Source organism: Carassius auratus, chromosome 15 (assembly GCF_003368295.1).
Source record: "Carassius auratus strain Wakin chromosome 15, ASM336829v1, whole genome shotgun sequence".
Lineage (NCBI taxonomy): Eukaryota > Metazoa > Chordata > Actinopteri > Cypriniformes > Cyprinidae > Carassius > Carassius auratus.
This window is the reverse complement of record NC_039257.1, coordinates 1,096,678-1,113,992: the sequence shown is the minus strand read 5'-3', so window position 1 is coordinate 1,113,992 and position 17,315 is coordinate 1,096,678. Positions and strand designations below refer to the sequence as shown.

General features: G+C 38.3%; 2 protein-coding genes across 3 annotated transcripts in view; both read left to right on the top strand.

Moving 5' to 3' along the window:
* Positions 1-17,315, top strand: part of LOC113114651 (leucine-rich repeat and fibronectin type III domain-containing protein 1-like) — a 680,315-nt gene that overhangs the window by 360,544 nt on the left and 302,456 nt on the right. The window lies entirely within an intron of this gene.
* On the top strand, positions 2,328-15,534 carry LOC113114664 (caseinolytic peptidase B protein homolog). The gene is given in 11 exon segments (XM_074559954.1): positions 2,328-2,426; positions 4,756-4,870; positions 8,909-8,986; positions 11,178-11,233; positions 11,318-11,362; positions 12,633-12,794; positions 12,976-13,132; positions 13,210-13,283; positions 13,369-13,488; positions 14,901-14,923; positions 14,925-15,534. Coding segments are annotated over 11 exon segments (912 nt in total). The 5' UTR covers positions 2,328-2,423; the 3' UTR covers positions 15,004-15,534.

Below are 17,315 nucleotides of genomic sequence, written 5' to 3'. Positions count from 1 at the left end.
CAGAGCAGCGCCGCGAGTCCCGCCGGGGAGCATCTATCACGCCGATGACATCATCAGTGTGAGACAGACTAATGCAGGAGCACGAGACGAGCGTCTGAACCCACACAGACAGCATTCAGCATGAACTTCACAGCGCTTCATTTGTTATTCCACACAAAAACAACATTTGTCTTCCTAAACTTTCTTTGAGATTGTTTCTCCTCCTTGAGTTAAATGAGCTGTGTTACCCGGTGTGTTTTTATGCTGGAGGATTATGTAATATTGTGCAATGCACTAAAGATGGGGTGCGCTTCTCGTAAACAGTGTTTTCTATCGAGTCGCTTTAAATCAATCACAGTGAAGCTGACGTTTATAACAAAGCAGATGAGCTGTATTATTAAATCATTATGTATTATTATAATAATATATGATAAATATATTATGAATGGATAATAATAAAACGGATTATTAATATAAATTATATTAATCATAATGCATAATTAAAACAAATGGAAATATAATAAATAATATTTAATAAATAGATGTATATTAATAATTATTTATATACATATAAAATGATGAAAAATGTTATGCTATTAAAATAAAATGAATATAATAAATTATTAAAAAACGTATAAGAAATTATATATATGTAAAATGTATATGTTGTAATAACACTACTGTTCATACGTTTGAAAGACCCTTGCTTTTGAAAGAAGTTTTTCACCAAGGCTGCATTTATTTGATCAAAAATAAAGATAAAAATTGTAAAATATTATTAGAGTTCAAATAAACTGTTTTCTGTGTGAATCTGTGTTAAAGTGTAATTTATTTCTGTGATGCTCCGCTGTATTTTCAGCATCATTCCTCCAGTCTTCAGTGTCACATGATCTTCAGAAATCAGAATAATATGATGATAAGAAACATGCTCAAGAAACATGAAGATTATTATCAGTGTTGAACACAGTTGTGCTGCTCAATATAAAATTTTTCAGGATTCACATGTGAACAGGAAGTTCAAAAGAACAGCATTTATTTGAAATAGAAATCTTGTCTAATATTATTGTGATTGATGTCATGTCTCTTTGATGATTAAACGTGTTCACTTCTTAATAATAATCAATGTGTGTGTGTGTGTGTGTCTGTGTCAGTGTGTGTGTGTGTGTGTGTGTGTGTGTGTGTGTGTTACGCAGCATGTGTGCACAGATAAACCAGTCGAGTCTCTTTATGAGCCATTTTCCTTTATAAGTATTTGTTCAAACTTCTGAGGTTATTCTTCATCAGTCTTGAGCTCTAACTCTGCTGAAGTTCAGAACACACACCTGCGGGCAGGTGAGCAGCTTTATTTCCCTCATGTGTGTGTCTCCATCTATCACTGCTTTCCTGGAGGTGTGAGGGCTCTGAACTCTGACCCCTGGGGGTCAAACACCTCCTCCAGCTGCAGCGAGTGTGTGTGTGTGTGTGTGTGTGTGAGACCCTGCAGCCGTGAGCCCGTCGGGAACACTGTGTGATATTAGAGGACTAAATGATGCTATTTATTATGTGGCTACGAGAGACTCACAGCGGAGGAGAGACGAGCTCCTCTTGTATTTCTTTATTAGTTTTCCTGTTTCTGTTTGTCCGCTATCGATTGAGATTTGTTAGACAGACACGTTTAAGGTTTTATCAATAATCCGGGCGATTACCCAGAATGCCCGGGGACTCGGCAGCTCCTGTGTACGGATATTGATTCTGTGTTTGTGGATAAACTGTATTTTACGAGCGGGGAAGGAAGTGTTTGTCCCGTGTCTAATTTAATGCGAGATGATGTTTTTATTTCTGTTTGGCTGAGATCGTGACAGTGATGTGAGGTTTCACTGTAGTTTATACCTCAAACACAAGAACGAGTTATTAAAAAAAACACCTTTTGAATTCATAAAAGCATTCAGAAAAAGTTAATGTTATTTCTTAAATATGAAATATATTGAATGTTCGTTTACTGATGTATCCAGTCAAGGAAACTTTGCTTGATTTGTTTTTATTTATGCCAGGATTTTTATTCAGTTCAGATGTCATCATGTTTTTGCTGCATTGGTGTGTGTGTGTGTGTGTGTGTGTGTGTGGGGCAGTTAAAGGCAGTGCTAAGCATCACGGCTGACACACGCTGCAGTTGTAATTGTCAAACACAAGCACAGTGTGACATCATCACTGCAGGACACAACACACACTCTGACGTCCGGATGCAGCCGGCCGAGTATCATTCACACAACACTGTCCACACAGACCCCCGACCGAGAGCAACCGCTTGACCCCGCACCCTAGCGTTAACCTCTGACCTCTGACCTCTCGCTGTGTGCAGGTGCCAACCCTTTACAGAAGAACGACCTGGGACACACACCGCTGACGTACGCCAAAGAGGGAGAGATGGCCACGCTGCTGAAAGAGGCCCAGAACATAACTTTTTAATGGTTAGTTTTAGTTAAACCCTTAAAAAGCCCTGAGTTTAACATATATTACTATGGTAAAGTCCTGTGGAATCTGTTAACAGATCTCATCAGTTCACATTTACTTTACATTTAGTGATTTTACAGATGCTTTTATCCGAAGCGACTTACAATTGGGGGATACATAAAGCAATTCTTCTCAAAGAGGCAAACAGACACAGGGAGTGCTTCTATTACCAATTTTAAACATTGTTCAAATAAGTACAAGCTAGAAAAAGAAGAAATAAATAAAGAGAGAGGGATTCGTGTTGTTGTTTTTTAATGATGAAGCCAAGTAGTTTCGAAAGAGATGAGTTTTCAGCATTCTGGAAGATCACTCCACCAGCCGGGAATGGTGAAGGAGAATGTTCTGGAAAGTGATTTTGAGCTTCTCTGTGATGATGCCACGAGGCGTCGCTCACTAGCAGATCTGAGACGTCTGGAGGGGATGTAGATTAGTAATAGTGAGTGGAAGTAGACGGGTGCTGAGCCTGTGGCTGTTCTGTATGCAAGTATCAATATCTTGAACTTGAACTTGCAACTGGAAGCCAGAGCAAGGAGATAAAGAGAGGTTTAACATGGGTTCATTGAAGACCAGTCGTGCCGCTATATTCTGAATCATTTGTAGTGGTTTGGTTGTGATTGATGGAAGTCCAGCCAGAAGAGCATTGCAGTAGTCCAGCCTAGAAATGACAAGGGCCTGGACAATAAGTTGTGAAGCATGCTCTGTTAGAAAGGGCCTGATCTTTCTGATGTTGTGCAATGCAAACCTGCGAGATCGAGGAGTCTTTGCACAATATGGTCTTTGAAGGTCAGCTGGTCATCAAAGGTTACACCAAGATATCTGACCGAAGTTTCTGACCAAGGGCAGCCTGAGATCCATGCGGCTACCGTTGGATCATCTGGTTGAGATGAAAATAGAGCTGTGTGTCATCAGCACAGAAATGGTAGGAGAATCCATGTGCCTGAATGATGGGACCCAGTGATGTCGTGTAAATGGAGAAGTGGAGGGGTCCTAGAACTGATCCCTGAGGAACCCCAGTGACAAGTTGATGTGTTTTGGATACCTCCCCTGCCCAAGACACCCTGAAAGACCAAACCAGCAAAGTGGAATCCATGTGATGCCCAGTGATGAGAGGGCAGACAGAATTATCTGATGATTGACAGTGTGATTATAGATTCAGCAGAATAAGAACTGATGATTTTAAATCAGCGATCCGCAGGGCTTCCGTGGCTGTCAGTAGCACAGTCTCTGTTGGATGGCCGCTCCTGAAACCTGACTGATTAGTGTCCAGTTTGTTGTTCTGTGAAAGAAACAATGATATCTGGTTGAAAACAGCTCTTTGGAGGGTTTTCGCTATGAATGGAAGGATAGAGACAGGTCTGTAGCTATCTGTTAGAGAAGTATGTAATGTAGGTTTTTTGAGCAGTGGGGTTACTCGAGCCTGCTTGAATTCAGGGGAGAAGGAGCCTGTGAGGAGAGAAGTGTTGATGATGTGTGCTGGTAAAAGTGTAGGAGAGATTGCTTGGAGGAGGTGTGAGGGGAGATAGTGTGTGTGTGTTCTGCTGATTTGTGTGTATTTACACTGAATTAAGGCTGTAATCCACAGTAATCCTGACGGAGGGATAATGAGCTGAAGGAGAAACCATCATGATCCCGTATCACTATAACAGGCTTCAGGGTGTCACATATACACACACACACACACACATACTGACTCTCTCACACACACACACACACACACACACACACACACACACAAACACAAACACACTGTCTCACACACACACACACACACAAACACACACACACACACACACACACACACAATCACACACTCTCTCACACACACACACACACACACACACACACTCACACACACACACACACACACACACTCTCTCTCTCTCACACACACACAGACACACACACACACACACACACTCTCTCACACACACACACACACACACACTCACACACCCACACACACTCTGTCTCACACACACACACACACTCTCACACAGTCTCAAAATGTAAACTATATTATCAGCAGGCTCTAATCTGCTAAATACGACTATAAGGCATGAAGATATTAAGATATAAATATTAATATAATTATTTGTAAAGCTGCACTGAAACAATGTGTTATGAAAAGCAATATATAAATAAATTTGACTTGTCTCATTACAAACTGAAAATATGCAGATATATTATGGGAAGAGAAAACACTTATAATGAAGTCTGCTGGACTTTATAATATATCATATTATAATCTGGTTCACATTTTAGCAATTGTTGTGTGTGTGTGTGTAGTTTGTGGAGGCGCAGCGGAAGCGCGAGGCGGAGGAGAGGAGGAAGTTTCCTCTGGAGCGCAGACGGAAGGAGCACATCATTGGACAGGAAGGAGCCATCAATACAGTAGCATCAGGTACACACACACACACACACACACACACGAGCCCCAGTGCATGATGGTCCTCTCAGCTCCAGGCATGAGTGTCTGTCTGCTCAGTTCTGCTTAATTGCATTAGTCTAGTAAAAGCTCTGTTTGGACTGATCAGTTCAGAAAGTTACTTCTCTGAGTGTCTTCCTTTGATTTATTCTGTGTTTGTGGGTGCAGATAATTCATTAATGCAGATTTGTGTGTGTGTGTGTGTCTGAGTGAAAGTTTGTGTGTGTGTCTCTGAGAGTGTGTGTGTGTGCATGTGTCTGAGTGAGTGTTTGTGTGTGTGTCTCTGAGTGTGTGTGTATGTGTCTTGAGTGTGTATGTGTGTGTGTGTGTATGTGTGTCTCTGAGTGAAAGTTTTTGTGTGTGTGTCTTGAGTGTGTGTGTGTGTGTGTCTCTGAGTGAAAGTTTGTGTGTGTGTGTGTCTTGAGTGTGTGTGTGTGTGTGTGTGTCTGAGTGAGTGTTTGTGTGTGTGTGTGTGTGTGAGTCTTTCTCTATATGACTGTGTGTGTCTGTACATGTGTGTATGTGTGTGTGTCTGTCTCTCTATGTGATTTAGTGTGTGTGTGTGTGTGTTACGCAGCTGCTCCAGAGTTCGCTTCAGCTTCATAACTCGATTACTGCTTCTTCCTGCCGGCGTCTCCGTCTCTTCCTGTCGTTCTGTTTCCAGCAGATCGGTTGACTCTCTCCAGTCCTCACGTTTGTTGTCCTCCTCATACTTCATTTCTTTTCTTTGATTTTTCTTGTGTGTGTGTGTGTGTGTGTGTGTGTGTCCTCTATGTGTCCCAGGACAGACAGAGAGACAGATATGAGTTAAAACACAATAACATACGCCTCTAACAAATACTGAACACACACTCACACACACACTGAAGGGTGTTTGTTTATCGATCAATGAGCTTTTACAGAAGTGTGTGTGTGTGTGTGTGTGTGTGTGTGTGTCCACATAAGGGGCAGGTATTGATACTGCAATAAAGCAATATTAATTGAGTGTTTCAAAGCATTTCATTTTAAATTAGTTTCATTTAATACTGTTTAAAAAAAAATCTGAATGTAATAATAAAATGCAACTTACAAAGAAAATTAATAATAAAAAATATTATTATTTATTCTCAAACACTGGTAGATGGTAGGTATTTTATTTTCATATTCTAGCAGGTTTGTGTTTTTATTTTATTTTATTATTATTATTATTATTATTTACTGGTGTTATATATGATTTCTAAACATGGTAAAAAAAACTATATATATATATAATATATTAATGTGTATATAAGGAACATTTTTGCATGCCTTTATTTAAAGGGGTATTTTATATTTTGTGAGTGATGCTCTGCTCATGATGCCAGGATGCTCCAGGTTGATATTCTGGTCTGTAGAGATGACTGTGAGTCTGTGTGAGGTCTTCACCTGTTTCTGATCAGCTTCTGAGTGTTTTTGCATGCCCTTCGCAGATCTTTGTTCTGCGTGTCCATCAATAGTGAGACGCCGTCCTCGATAGATAGAGAGAGACAGCAGAGGAAATAGTGACGCTTCACCGAGCCCAATCTCTGCCTCTGATTTGATAAATGGACAGTTATTGCTGTGGCAAATTGTCCCGAAAGCAATTGGATCCCATCAGCACTGTGATAAAACCAGGGTTATTGATCTGTGAGAGCTGATATAGTGAATACATCGTCCGAGTCACAGACACACGCGTGTGCGCCGCTTCAGCTGCTATTAAACACACACACGTCACACACACTTCTGCATATATGCCAGCTGAATATATTTTAATCATCTGATGCAATGAAGCTGCTCTTCCGCACTCGATCATCTCGAACCAGTTATATTTTAGCATTGATATACTGAGTTCTTATTAATATTTTGAATTCGTTATTTTCTGTTTTGACTTAAATTTTTGTTGTTTTTGTATTTAATACATTTTATAATGTATGAATTTATTTACTTTTTTTTTTTTGTAAAGTTTTTTTTTGTTTGATTGTTTTACACTGAGTAATGTTTCCTTTGTAGCTATTCAGAAAATATTTTTTTATAAATTTAATTTCAGTTCATGTTTATTATATATTTTTTATGTAAATTATTTTTTACGATAATAAACTTTAATTTTCATAACCCAAACCAAATATTTAAAAAAATTGTAATGTTTCTGAAAGAAGACTTATATGCTCACCAAAAATACAATAAAAACTGCAATATTAGGAAATATTATTACAACTTAAAATAACTTTTCTATATGAATATATTGTTAAAAAATGTATTGATTCCAATAATGCAAAGATGAATTTTTAAAAACATTAACAAACCTTAATTATTCCGTAATTTACCCAGATAAATGTAAAATAAATATATTGTGATAATTACGGACCATTATCATACATTGCAGTTAGTCCATATCGCCCATCCCTAGTTGTCATACATTAAACTGTTGATGATTTTATTATTCATGAATTGTAAAAAAAAATTATTTCATACTCAAACACAGTCAAACTGTTATTAAGTTCCAGACTAATGTGAAACGACACACACACTCTCACACACACACTCACACACACACACACACACACACACACTCACACACACAGGGGAAGCTGTGGATTGATTTTGGGTTATGCTCTCAGGGCTAAAGGTTATTGGTGGTGATTATTTTCACTAATGTCATTACTGTCCTCCGTCCTGAGACACAGAGCACATCACGCTACACATACATCACCGCACACGTGTATTGTGTGTGTGTGTGTGTGTGTGAGTGAGTTTTTTACACTGGAACTGGTGTCATATAATAAATATAGTGCTGTCTGAAGGAGTTTGAGTGACTGTATTCACTATAAACACCAGCTCTAGTGTCTTTCTGCATAAATATTACAAATATACACAAATGTTGATGAAAACATGTTTTTGGAATCTGATTCTGTTTGTTTCTACCTCTTTCTGACTGTCCGACATGTTTTCTAGTTTCTCCAGGAATGATTTTATCTGATAAATGATTATGTACAGATTTCTTGCAGCCAAGTGTGTTTGTGTAACTGTGTGTGTGTGTGTGGTTGAATCTCACTAATAAACAGGGATTAGAAATGAGTTGATCACTGGTTCACTCTCAAGGACAGTGTGTGTGTGTGTGTGTGTGTCGTCCTGATGCCTTTGAAATGTTCCCTCTCCAGAAGGACAGTGTGTGTACTAAGCGTGACGGGATGCTGTGTGTGTGTGTTGTATTTGTTTAGAGACAAACACACACTGTGAATGATCTTGGATTGACAGGAGGTGGTCTTGATAGAAATACTTCAATATAACTGTACTTCTCTTTTTGTGCACTCATTTTTCTAATCAGTCAGAAAGTAAGCAGTCCATTAAAAAACAGGGGGAAAAATTAATAAATAAAACAAAATTAATGAATAAAATGCATCTAGACCAAAACTCACATAAAGACCAGATCATCGTCTCCATAAGTCTCAACTTACAAGTCATCAGTTTGTACAGTCTACTAGAAGTAAACAGTTATTGTTTTGTTTTGACTAGCTGTATATAAAAACAATAGATGTCTGTTGAATGAACCCATTTAGAGAGCTGAGTAAACGTGTGTGTGATGCTGTTACGTTTAAAGACAACAGAATGATTGTTTGTACGCAGCTCAACACAGATAACACAAACATATCTTCTGTACTGATGTCTGATGATCACACACACACACACACACACACACACACACACACACACACACACACACACACACACTCATGCAGCGGTTGCCATGGTGAGCGTGTGTTATCATGCCGAGTCTCTGCTGGATCTATTCTAACCTGATTTAGTTGCTCCAGCGTTGCAGCAGCGTAATGAAATTAGTGTGTGTCTAATGGTGCAGAGAGGCCCTGTCTCGCTCTCGTCTGTCTCTCTCTCCGTCATTCTGTCTTCCCTCGGTCTTTGTCTTATTTAAAAGCGTTTGCTTTCGTCCGGTCTGTCTGTCCTCCTCTCATTACCGTCTGTCTGTCTGTCTAGAGTTAATTATTGTGTTTTCCTCTGCAGCCATTAGGAGGAAGGAGAACGGCTGGTAAGATGAAGAGCATCCCCTCGTCTTCCTCTTCCTGGGCTCATCTGGAATCGGTAACTTCTTTCTTTTCCCAACAATATTAAGCCTCTCTTTGGAGAAAACAAAAAGCATGTGTAAATGCAAATCTCGGTTTGTTTTGTTGTTCAACCAGATGCACAAGCGTGTTTCTCTTCAAGTAGTCACACAGGAGTTTTGTCAAATTCTCCGATCTGAAGTGATTTACAGTCTAATATGATATTCTTAGACGCGTTTATAAACCAGATTTGTCATTTGTGTATCATCAGACGTGATGCTGTGGAGTCAGACAGGCCTCTGGCACGATCTACTTCCTGCAGTCACACCGTATGATTATTTACTGCACATCACTCCACTTCTTTGTTTCTGTGTTTATTTTATATATTTTTTTTATGCAAAACACTACTAGACTAGTGGGAAAAAAAAACATCCTACATCCAACATTTAAGTGTTTATTTTATTGCACTTTATCTACTGTATTTGCATCTGTGGAATTCAATAACAATGCATATTTATACATGTTTTCTTTTGAATTTGTTTTTAGACTTCAGCAGCTTTTACACACACCGAAACTTAGAGTTTTATTCCTCTCTATATTCTGAAGGTTTTTATAGAAGGGTTTGTTCATATATCATTCACATGGTTTTTATTATTGCACTTTATCTATTTGCATCTGTAGATTTCTCTTTAAACGCCAGTTTCACTAAATGAGTTTTTTCTCCACTTCAGCAGAACTTACATTCACCAAAACTTAGAGTTTTATTTCTATCTATATTCTGAAGGTGAGGATAGTTCATATTTCATTCACATGGTTTTTATTATTGCACTTTATCTATTTGCATCTCTAAATTTCAATTACAATATATATATCTATTTAAACGCCAGTTTCACAAAATGAGTTTTTTCTCAACTTCAGCAGAACTTACATTCACTAAAACTTAGAAGTTTATTCCTCTCTATATTCTGAAGGTTTTTACTGAGGGGATTGTTCATTTTTCATTCACATGGTTTTTATTATTACACTTTATCTATTTGCATCTGTACATTTCAATTACAATATATATCTCTTTAAACGCCAGTTTCACAAAATGAGTTTTTTCTAAACTTCAGCAGAACTTACATTCACTAAAACTTAGAAGTTTATTCCTCTCTATATTCTGAAGGTTTTTACTGAGGGGTTTGTTAATATATCATTCACATTGATTTATACATCATTTTTTTTACCTAAAAACATGGTAAAAATACATATATTTAAATGTTATGAGTTTTTTCTCAACTTCAGCAGAACTTACATTCACTAAAACTTAGAGGTTTATTCCTCTCTATATTCTGAAGGTTTTTACTGAGGGGTTTGTTCATATATAATTCACACAGATTTATTCAACATTTTATTGTGAAATAAAAAGCGGAAAAAAAAATCTTTCTCTTTATTGATGGAATTTTCTGATTTACAGAGTGATGAAAACAGATTTCTAAAATCCCATCTACAAAAACCTTTAACTCTAATATGTCAACATAATCACACAACATTTTTGCACCTGGCATTATTTGGTGTTAAGATTTATTTTCTGGAAATTTGTGCAAAATATTTCATATTTAATTCAATACATTTTAAAATTACATGCAAAACAACTATAATGTACTGTGATTATTAAGCTGTGGAAAATATGAAATCTATTTGTTATGAACTGTTACCCTCTTTAGTTCCGCTGTCTCTGTTTAAATGAAATACACTCAAGTTTTGAGCATAAGCATAAACACACAGGGGCTCACAGAGATATTCTGGAGTCATGAGTGTTTGTTTTTGTGCTTTGATTGATGAAGAGACGTGTCTCTTATCGCCTGCGGCACATTTGATCACTCGCCATCAATATTCAACAAGTCCCACCACTTACCATATATGCGTTTATTAAAATTCATAAGAGCGATATTTACTCTCACAGACTACATTACCCTGAGAGAAGAATGAAGGGAGGGAGAGATGACGGACACACGTGCCACGAGACGCCAGCAAAATAAACACACGGCATGAAGTGATCTCTCTCCCTGACTGGAAATAGTCATCTTGTCTCACAGAGAGACTTCACGTCATAATGAGTCAAAACCGCTCGCATCTTCAACAAAACCTGGGTGTCACATGACCGCTGTGATATTTCTAGCATTTCTGGTTTTGTTGTTTGATTAAATGAATTGCCTAGAAGATTATAAATGTCTGACTTGTTTTTGCAGGTAAAACTGAGCTGGCCAAGCAAGTGGCAAGATACATGCATAAAGATATTAAGAAGGTCAGTCAGTAAATAAGCCGCCTTCTGAAATTATTGGGATCTCATGAAATGCAAATTGCAAGGTTCTGTTGCTCTTTTATACAGGGTTTCATCCGGATGGACATGTCTAAATTTTAGGAGATACATGAGGTAAGACACACACACACACACACACACACATTTTAGCACAGAATGCAGTCAAAGTGTCTCAGTAACTGGTTTTGAAGGATATTTGAAAAGAAATGCAAGTGTAAAACACAATGTCTATACTGAATGTGTATGAAGCAAACCTCAGACCTCAAGGAGCTGATGGTGTCTGCCGTTAAATGAGATGTGTTAATATTCAGATTGTTTAGCTGAGTTGCTCAGTAACATGACATCAGTTGATCTAAAAGAGAGTTAGAAGACAGTAGGAGGAGGATGTTTACAACAGGGATTCCCAATTGTTTTTCAGAGCCAAAATTTGTTTACAGCCAAAGATATTTACAAATGTTCACTAGACGTCCCATCATAGATAAGTTAAAAAAAAAATATTAATAATATTATTAATGTTATCAGTGGTCAGAATATGCATCATCATTTTGTTTCATTTAAATTATTGTTTTTATTTAAATTATTATTTTTAAATATTATTTATCTTAATTTGATATTTGAACGATTTAATGTATTTTATTAGTTTTATTTTAAAAATGCGAAAATTTGACATTTTTTTATTTAACTCATTTTTTGTACAGTGTTTTTGTTTTTTTAAATGTATTCATTTTTATTTAGCATTTTATGATTAATAAATGTTTTTATTTGTGTTGTTTTTATTAAAATATGTATGTATATTGTTTGAAGTAATTCATTTTTGTAAGTGTTTTATTTTGATAGTTTTATTTGACTATTATTTACTTTGACATTTTTATGATTACATTTTTATCTTTATTTTGAAATTATGTTAATTAGTTTTTAGTAAGAGCTTTATTTTGATATTTTTTTATGTATTTTTTTTTATTTAAATAATACATTTGAGAGAACCTGATGTACACTAATATCTGCTGTGGAGTACCTGCGAATTCATAATATGAATGTTGTGTTATGAATAGCATACAGTATTGTTGTGTGAAGCTGAGCTTGTGTATCTAGAAGTCTGTTTCTGAACAGAGATGCTCTTCTGTGATTCTCCTTCATAAGCCGTTTAGTCTCGCTGTTACACAGTGACCTTAGACTGAGCCTAAACACACGCTCAATTCAATCACACACTCTTATTGTATTGATAGAGGACTGTCACTGTCACTCAGCTGGGCTGGATGACCGGTGTGTGGTTGTGTGTGTGTGTGTGTGTGTGTGTTTTGATCTCCTCAGAGGTCAGATCTGCTCAGTTCTCATCTTCTTTGTCTCTCATGTCTGTATTCGGTCTTTCTCTCCTGTCTCTCAGGTGGCGAAGTTCATCGGTTCTCCTCCAGGATACGTGGGTCATGAAGACGGAGGTCAGCTGACCAAACAGCTCAAACAATGTCCAAACGCCGTGGTTCTGTTTGACGAGGTGGACAAAGCTCATCCAGACGTGCTGACCATCATGTTACAGCTCTTTGATGAGGTGCAGGTTCACATCATTAACAAACTCAGAGTCGTTCGTGAGAACAGTCTGATTTAGTATCATAATATAGATATATATTCAACTTTATATAGACAGTTGTGTGATAATTCTGATTCTTATTATTTAATAATGTTATATTATATATAATATTGTTTCTGGACCGTTTCCAGATGAGATTCAGGGTCGACTGACTGATGGGAAGGGGAAGACGATCGAGTGTAAAGATGCCATCTTCATCATGACGTCTAATGCAGCTAGTGATGAGATTGCCCAGCATGCATTGCAGCTGAGACAGGAAGCTCAGGAGCAGAGCCGCCGGCGTCAGGCAGAGAATCTGGGTGAGCAACGACACCCGACGTGTAACTTCATGTTTAGAAGGAAGTCTTGAGTTTATGTCCTGCTTCTGTTCCTGCAGACGATGTTCAGAAGAGCGAGAAGATCACCATCTCCAACACTTTCAAAGAGCAGGTGATCCGGCCCATCCTGAAGGTAATCCTCCGTCCTCCTGTGTTTCTCAGCGGAGCTCAGTGATTGGTTGCTGGTGTGAAGCTGATGATCTGATTGGTGCTTACAGGCTCATTTCCGACGGGATGAGTTTCTGGGGAGGATTAATGAGATCGTGTACTTCCTGCCGTTCTGTCACTCTGAACTCATTCAGCTGGTCAGCAGAGAGCTCCACTACTGGGCCAAGAAGGTGAAGACACACACACACAACGGGATCGATAGCAGCCTGCTGCTCTGACGACTGTAATCATATTAGTGAAGTTAACATGTGGTCTATTCATAAATATTTAAATACGTATAAAACTTCATATCTGTCAGGTGTCTGCCTGCAGGGACAAACACGCTTGTTCAAGACCTTCAGTCATACATCAGTGTGTGTGTGTGCGCGTGTTGTTTGAAATATGTTTATACCGACATAAAAATCTATACAGTCTGATGTGTTACAGTGAGAAAAATGACAAGCTGTGATGTTAAACAACATGTTATTTGATATCAATAGTATTTATTTTTATAATATTATTCTAAATATATTATCATTTATTATGATTAAAATGACTATAGATAGATTATAATATTATTTAAAAAAAAATTATATATATATATAATTTTGTATTTTAATGTTATTGTATTTTAGTAATCTTAATATATTTTTATATATATGTGTGTGTGTGCGTACGGAAAGTATTCAGACCCCCTTAAATTTTTCACTCTTTGTTATATTGCAGGTATTTGCTAAAATCATTTAAGTTCATTTTTTCCTCATTAATGTACACACAGCACCCCATATTGACAGAAAAACACAGAATTGTTGACATTTTTGCACATTTATTAAAAAAGAAAAACTGAAATATCACATGGTCCTAAGTATTCAGCCCCTTTGCTCAGTATTTATCAGAAGCACCCTTTTGATCTAATACAGGCATGAGTCTTTTTGGGAAAGATGCAACAAGTTTTTCACACCTGGATGTGGGGATCCTCTGCCATTCCTCCTTGCAGATCTTATCCAGTTCTGTCAGGTTGGACAGTAAATGTTGGTGGACAGCCATTTTCAGGTCTCTCCAGAGATACTCAATTGGGTTTAGGTCAGGGCTCTGGCTGGGCCATTCATCAACAGTCACAGAGTTGTTGTGAAGCCACTCCTTCATTATTTTAGCTGTGTGTTTAGGGTCATTGTGTTGTTGTAAGGTCCAGGTCTGAGGTCCTTGCCACAATTCTGTCTCTGAGCTCTTCAGGCAGTTCCTTTGACTCATTTGCTCTGATATGCACTGTGAGCTGTAAGCTCTTATATAGACAGGTGTGTGGCTTTCCTAATCAAGTCCAGTCAGTATAATCAAACACAGCTGGACTCAAATGAAGGAGTAGAACCATCTCAAGGACGATCAGAAGAAATGGAAAGCACCTGAGTTAAATATATGAGTGTCACAGCAAAGAGTCTGAATACTTAGGACCATGTGATATTTCAGTCTTTATTATAATTATATATTTAATTATATATATATATAAAAAATAAGTTTAGAATTATGCTCAAAAATAATATAAAGTTTTAACTGATAATAATATGAGATTTACTAAGAGTGATTCTGGTGTGATGTATTGTTTCAGGCCAAGCAGAGGCACAACATCACGTGCTGGAGCTGCTGCCGGAGGATATAACCTGCACTACGGCGCACGCTCCATCAAACACGAGGTGCTGATCAATACCTGATAATCACTGATCAATACCAGCAGTCAGGACAATCAGCTGAGCTTCACTGATCATCAGAAATGATTACTGAATCAGCATATTAGAATGATATCTGCCACGCCCACATCTCATCATCCAATCACGAACCGCTGCACAAAACCAAGCCCCGCCCTACATTTGTTTCTTTGTTTCACTTGGATGATGATGTGATGCTGCTTGTGTTACACTGTGATGCTGAACAAACCGAACCTGTTTACATTCAGTCAGTGCAACAGTGCCACTTTTGAACAATATATGGTTATTAGAGTTATTATTATTATTATTATATTGTAATGAGTATGTCTTGCTCAAACCCTAGTGTGAGTGTAATTTAGTCTGAGACGCGATCTCACAAATAAAAAGAGGCTCGAGTCTCCTTTAAAGTTCAGATACAAGTCAATCAGAACATGACTGCAGCTCTGCATGTTGACTCTCAAAGTGCAGGAGACAAAATCAGTAAACTTTCAGATACACAAACATTTTCATTTGTTCTAATTCTTGTGTGTGTGTGTGTCTGTGTGTGTGAGTGTGTGTGTGTGTGTGTGTGTGTGTGTGTGTGTGTCTGTCTCTGTGTGTGTGTGAGTGTGTGAGTGTGTCTGTGTCTCTGTGTGTGTGTGTGAGTGTGTGAGTGTGTCTGTGTCTCTGTGTGTGTGTGTCTATCTGTCTCTCTCTGTGTGTGTGTGTGTGTGTGTGTGTGTGTGTGTGTGTGTATGTGTGTGTGTGAGTGTGTGTCTCTGTGTGTGTGTGTCTCTGTGTGTGTGAGTGTGTCTCTGTGTGTGTGTGTGTGTGTGTGTGTGAGTGTGTGAGTGTGTGTGTGTGTCTCTGTGTGTGTGTGTGAGTGTGTCTGTGTGTGTGTGTGTGTGTGTGTGTGAGTGTGTGTGTGTGTGTGTGTGTGTGAGTGTGTGTGTGTGTGTGCAGGTGGAGCGGCGGGTGGTCAATCAGCTGGCCGCTGTGTATGAACAGGAGCTGCTTCCGAAGGGCTGTACTCTGCGTCTGACCGTCGACGGAGGACAAGAGAAGGATGGAGCTCCAGCTCTGCGTCTGGAGGTGGTGGGTGAAGACAGCACGGCCCAAAAACTGGACATCCGCCCGCCGCTGCCCCCCGAGGACGTGACACACACCCACCGACATCACTGAGACACACAGTCAGGAGCTTCAGTGCAGTAATGCGTCGCTCACACACACACAGCAGATTATTGACAGAAACATAAAAATGAGGTATGCAGACATACTCCTAACATTAATAACACACATAAATCACAGCGGCTTTATGATGTTTGTAATAATGCAGATCTCCGTCCCACTTCCAGAGCGTTTGTCACATCTACAGACATATAGATGTGTACGTTATAGTGTATGAGAGAAAGTCATGTGATCACTAATGTGCTTGGTTTCCTCCAGCAGGACGCCTTCATCAGTCTATTATAGGACTTTAAAACACACATATTTCTGAGTTTTAGATTCAATTGTTAATATGGAGATGATTTCTGTTTCTGTGCTTATTGTAAGTGATTCATCAGCTTTATTCCCAAGAAAAACAATAACACTTTACAATTAGATTTGAGTTGTTAACATTGCTTCACTATATGGGTAACAAGAACTCACAATGAAAAACTATTCTAAACATTATAGAAATATACTTGATTACACTTTATTGGGTGTAATTATGCATTGAATATTAATAAACCACCTGTATTTGCTATATGCTATGAAACACTACCGTTTGTCCTGAACCGTGAGGATCCTCGGGTGCTTCAGTGTGAAACTTTTTTTATTTGTACTCAAAGCTAAATAAAGTTGAGAAAGTCAAATGGCTGTTCTTTGACCGTGCGCTGTGTAACAGGTTTAGTTGAGGAATGTTGTGTTCTCTGTGGGTTGTAGTCGAACACCAAGAAACGTGTGTTCGGGAATGTGTGTGTGTGTGTGTGTGAGAGAGAGAGAGAGTGATGCAGGGGGAGGAATGCATCACACACATTCCTTCTTTTCTCTGCATCCTTCTTTACACATGTAGGGATTCTCTCACTTCCTGTGGGGATGAAATTAGCATCGTAAAACAGAGCCCTGCTGCCCGCCGGACCTCCCACAACACACACACACACACACACACACAATTTAAAGTTGGCACAATTTGGGTCAGACCTTTCAGTGATTACAAACTCTCATTCTCTGTAATCTGAAAGCAAATGCGGCTCAAATCAGAGTCGGTCACTGGAGTCTCTTGAGGAACTGCAGGTTGTTCAGGGTTTGTTAAGTTTGATTTAATATGATCTGAAAATAAAACATGCACTGATTTG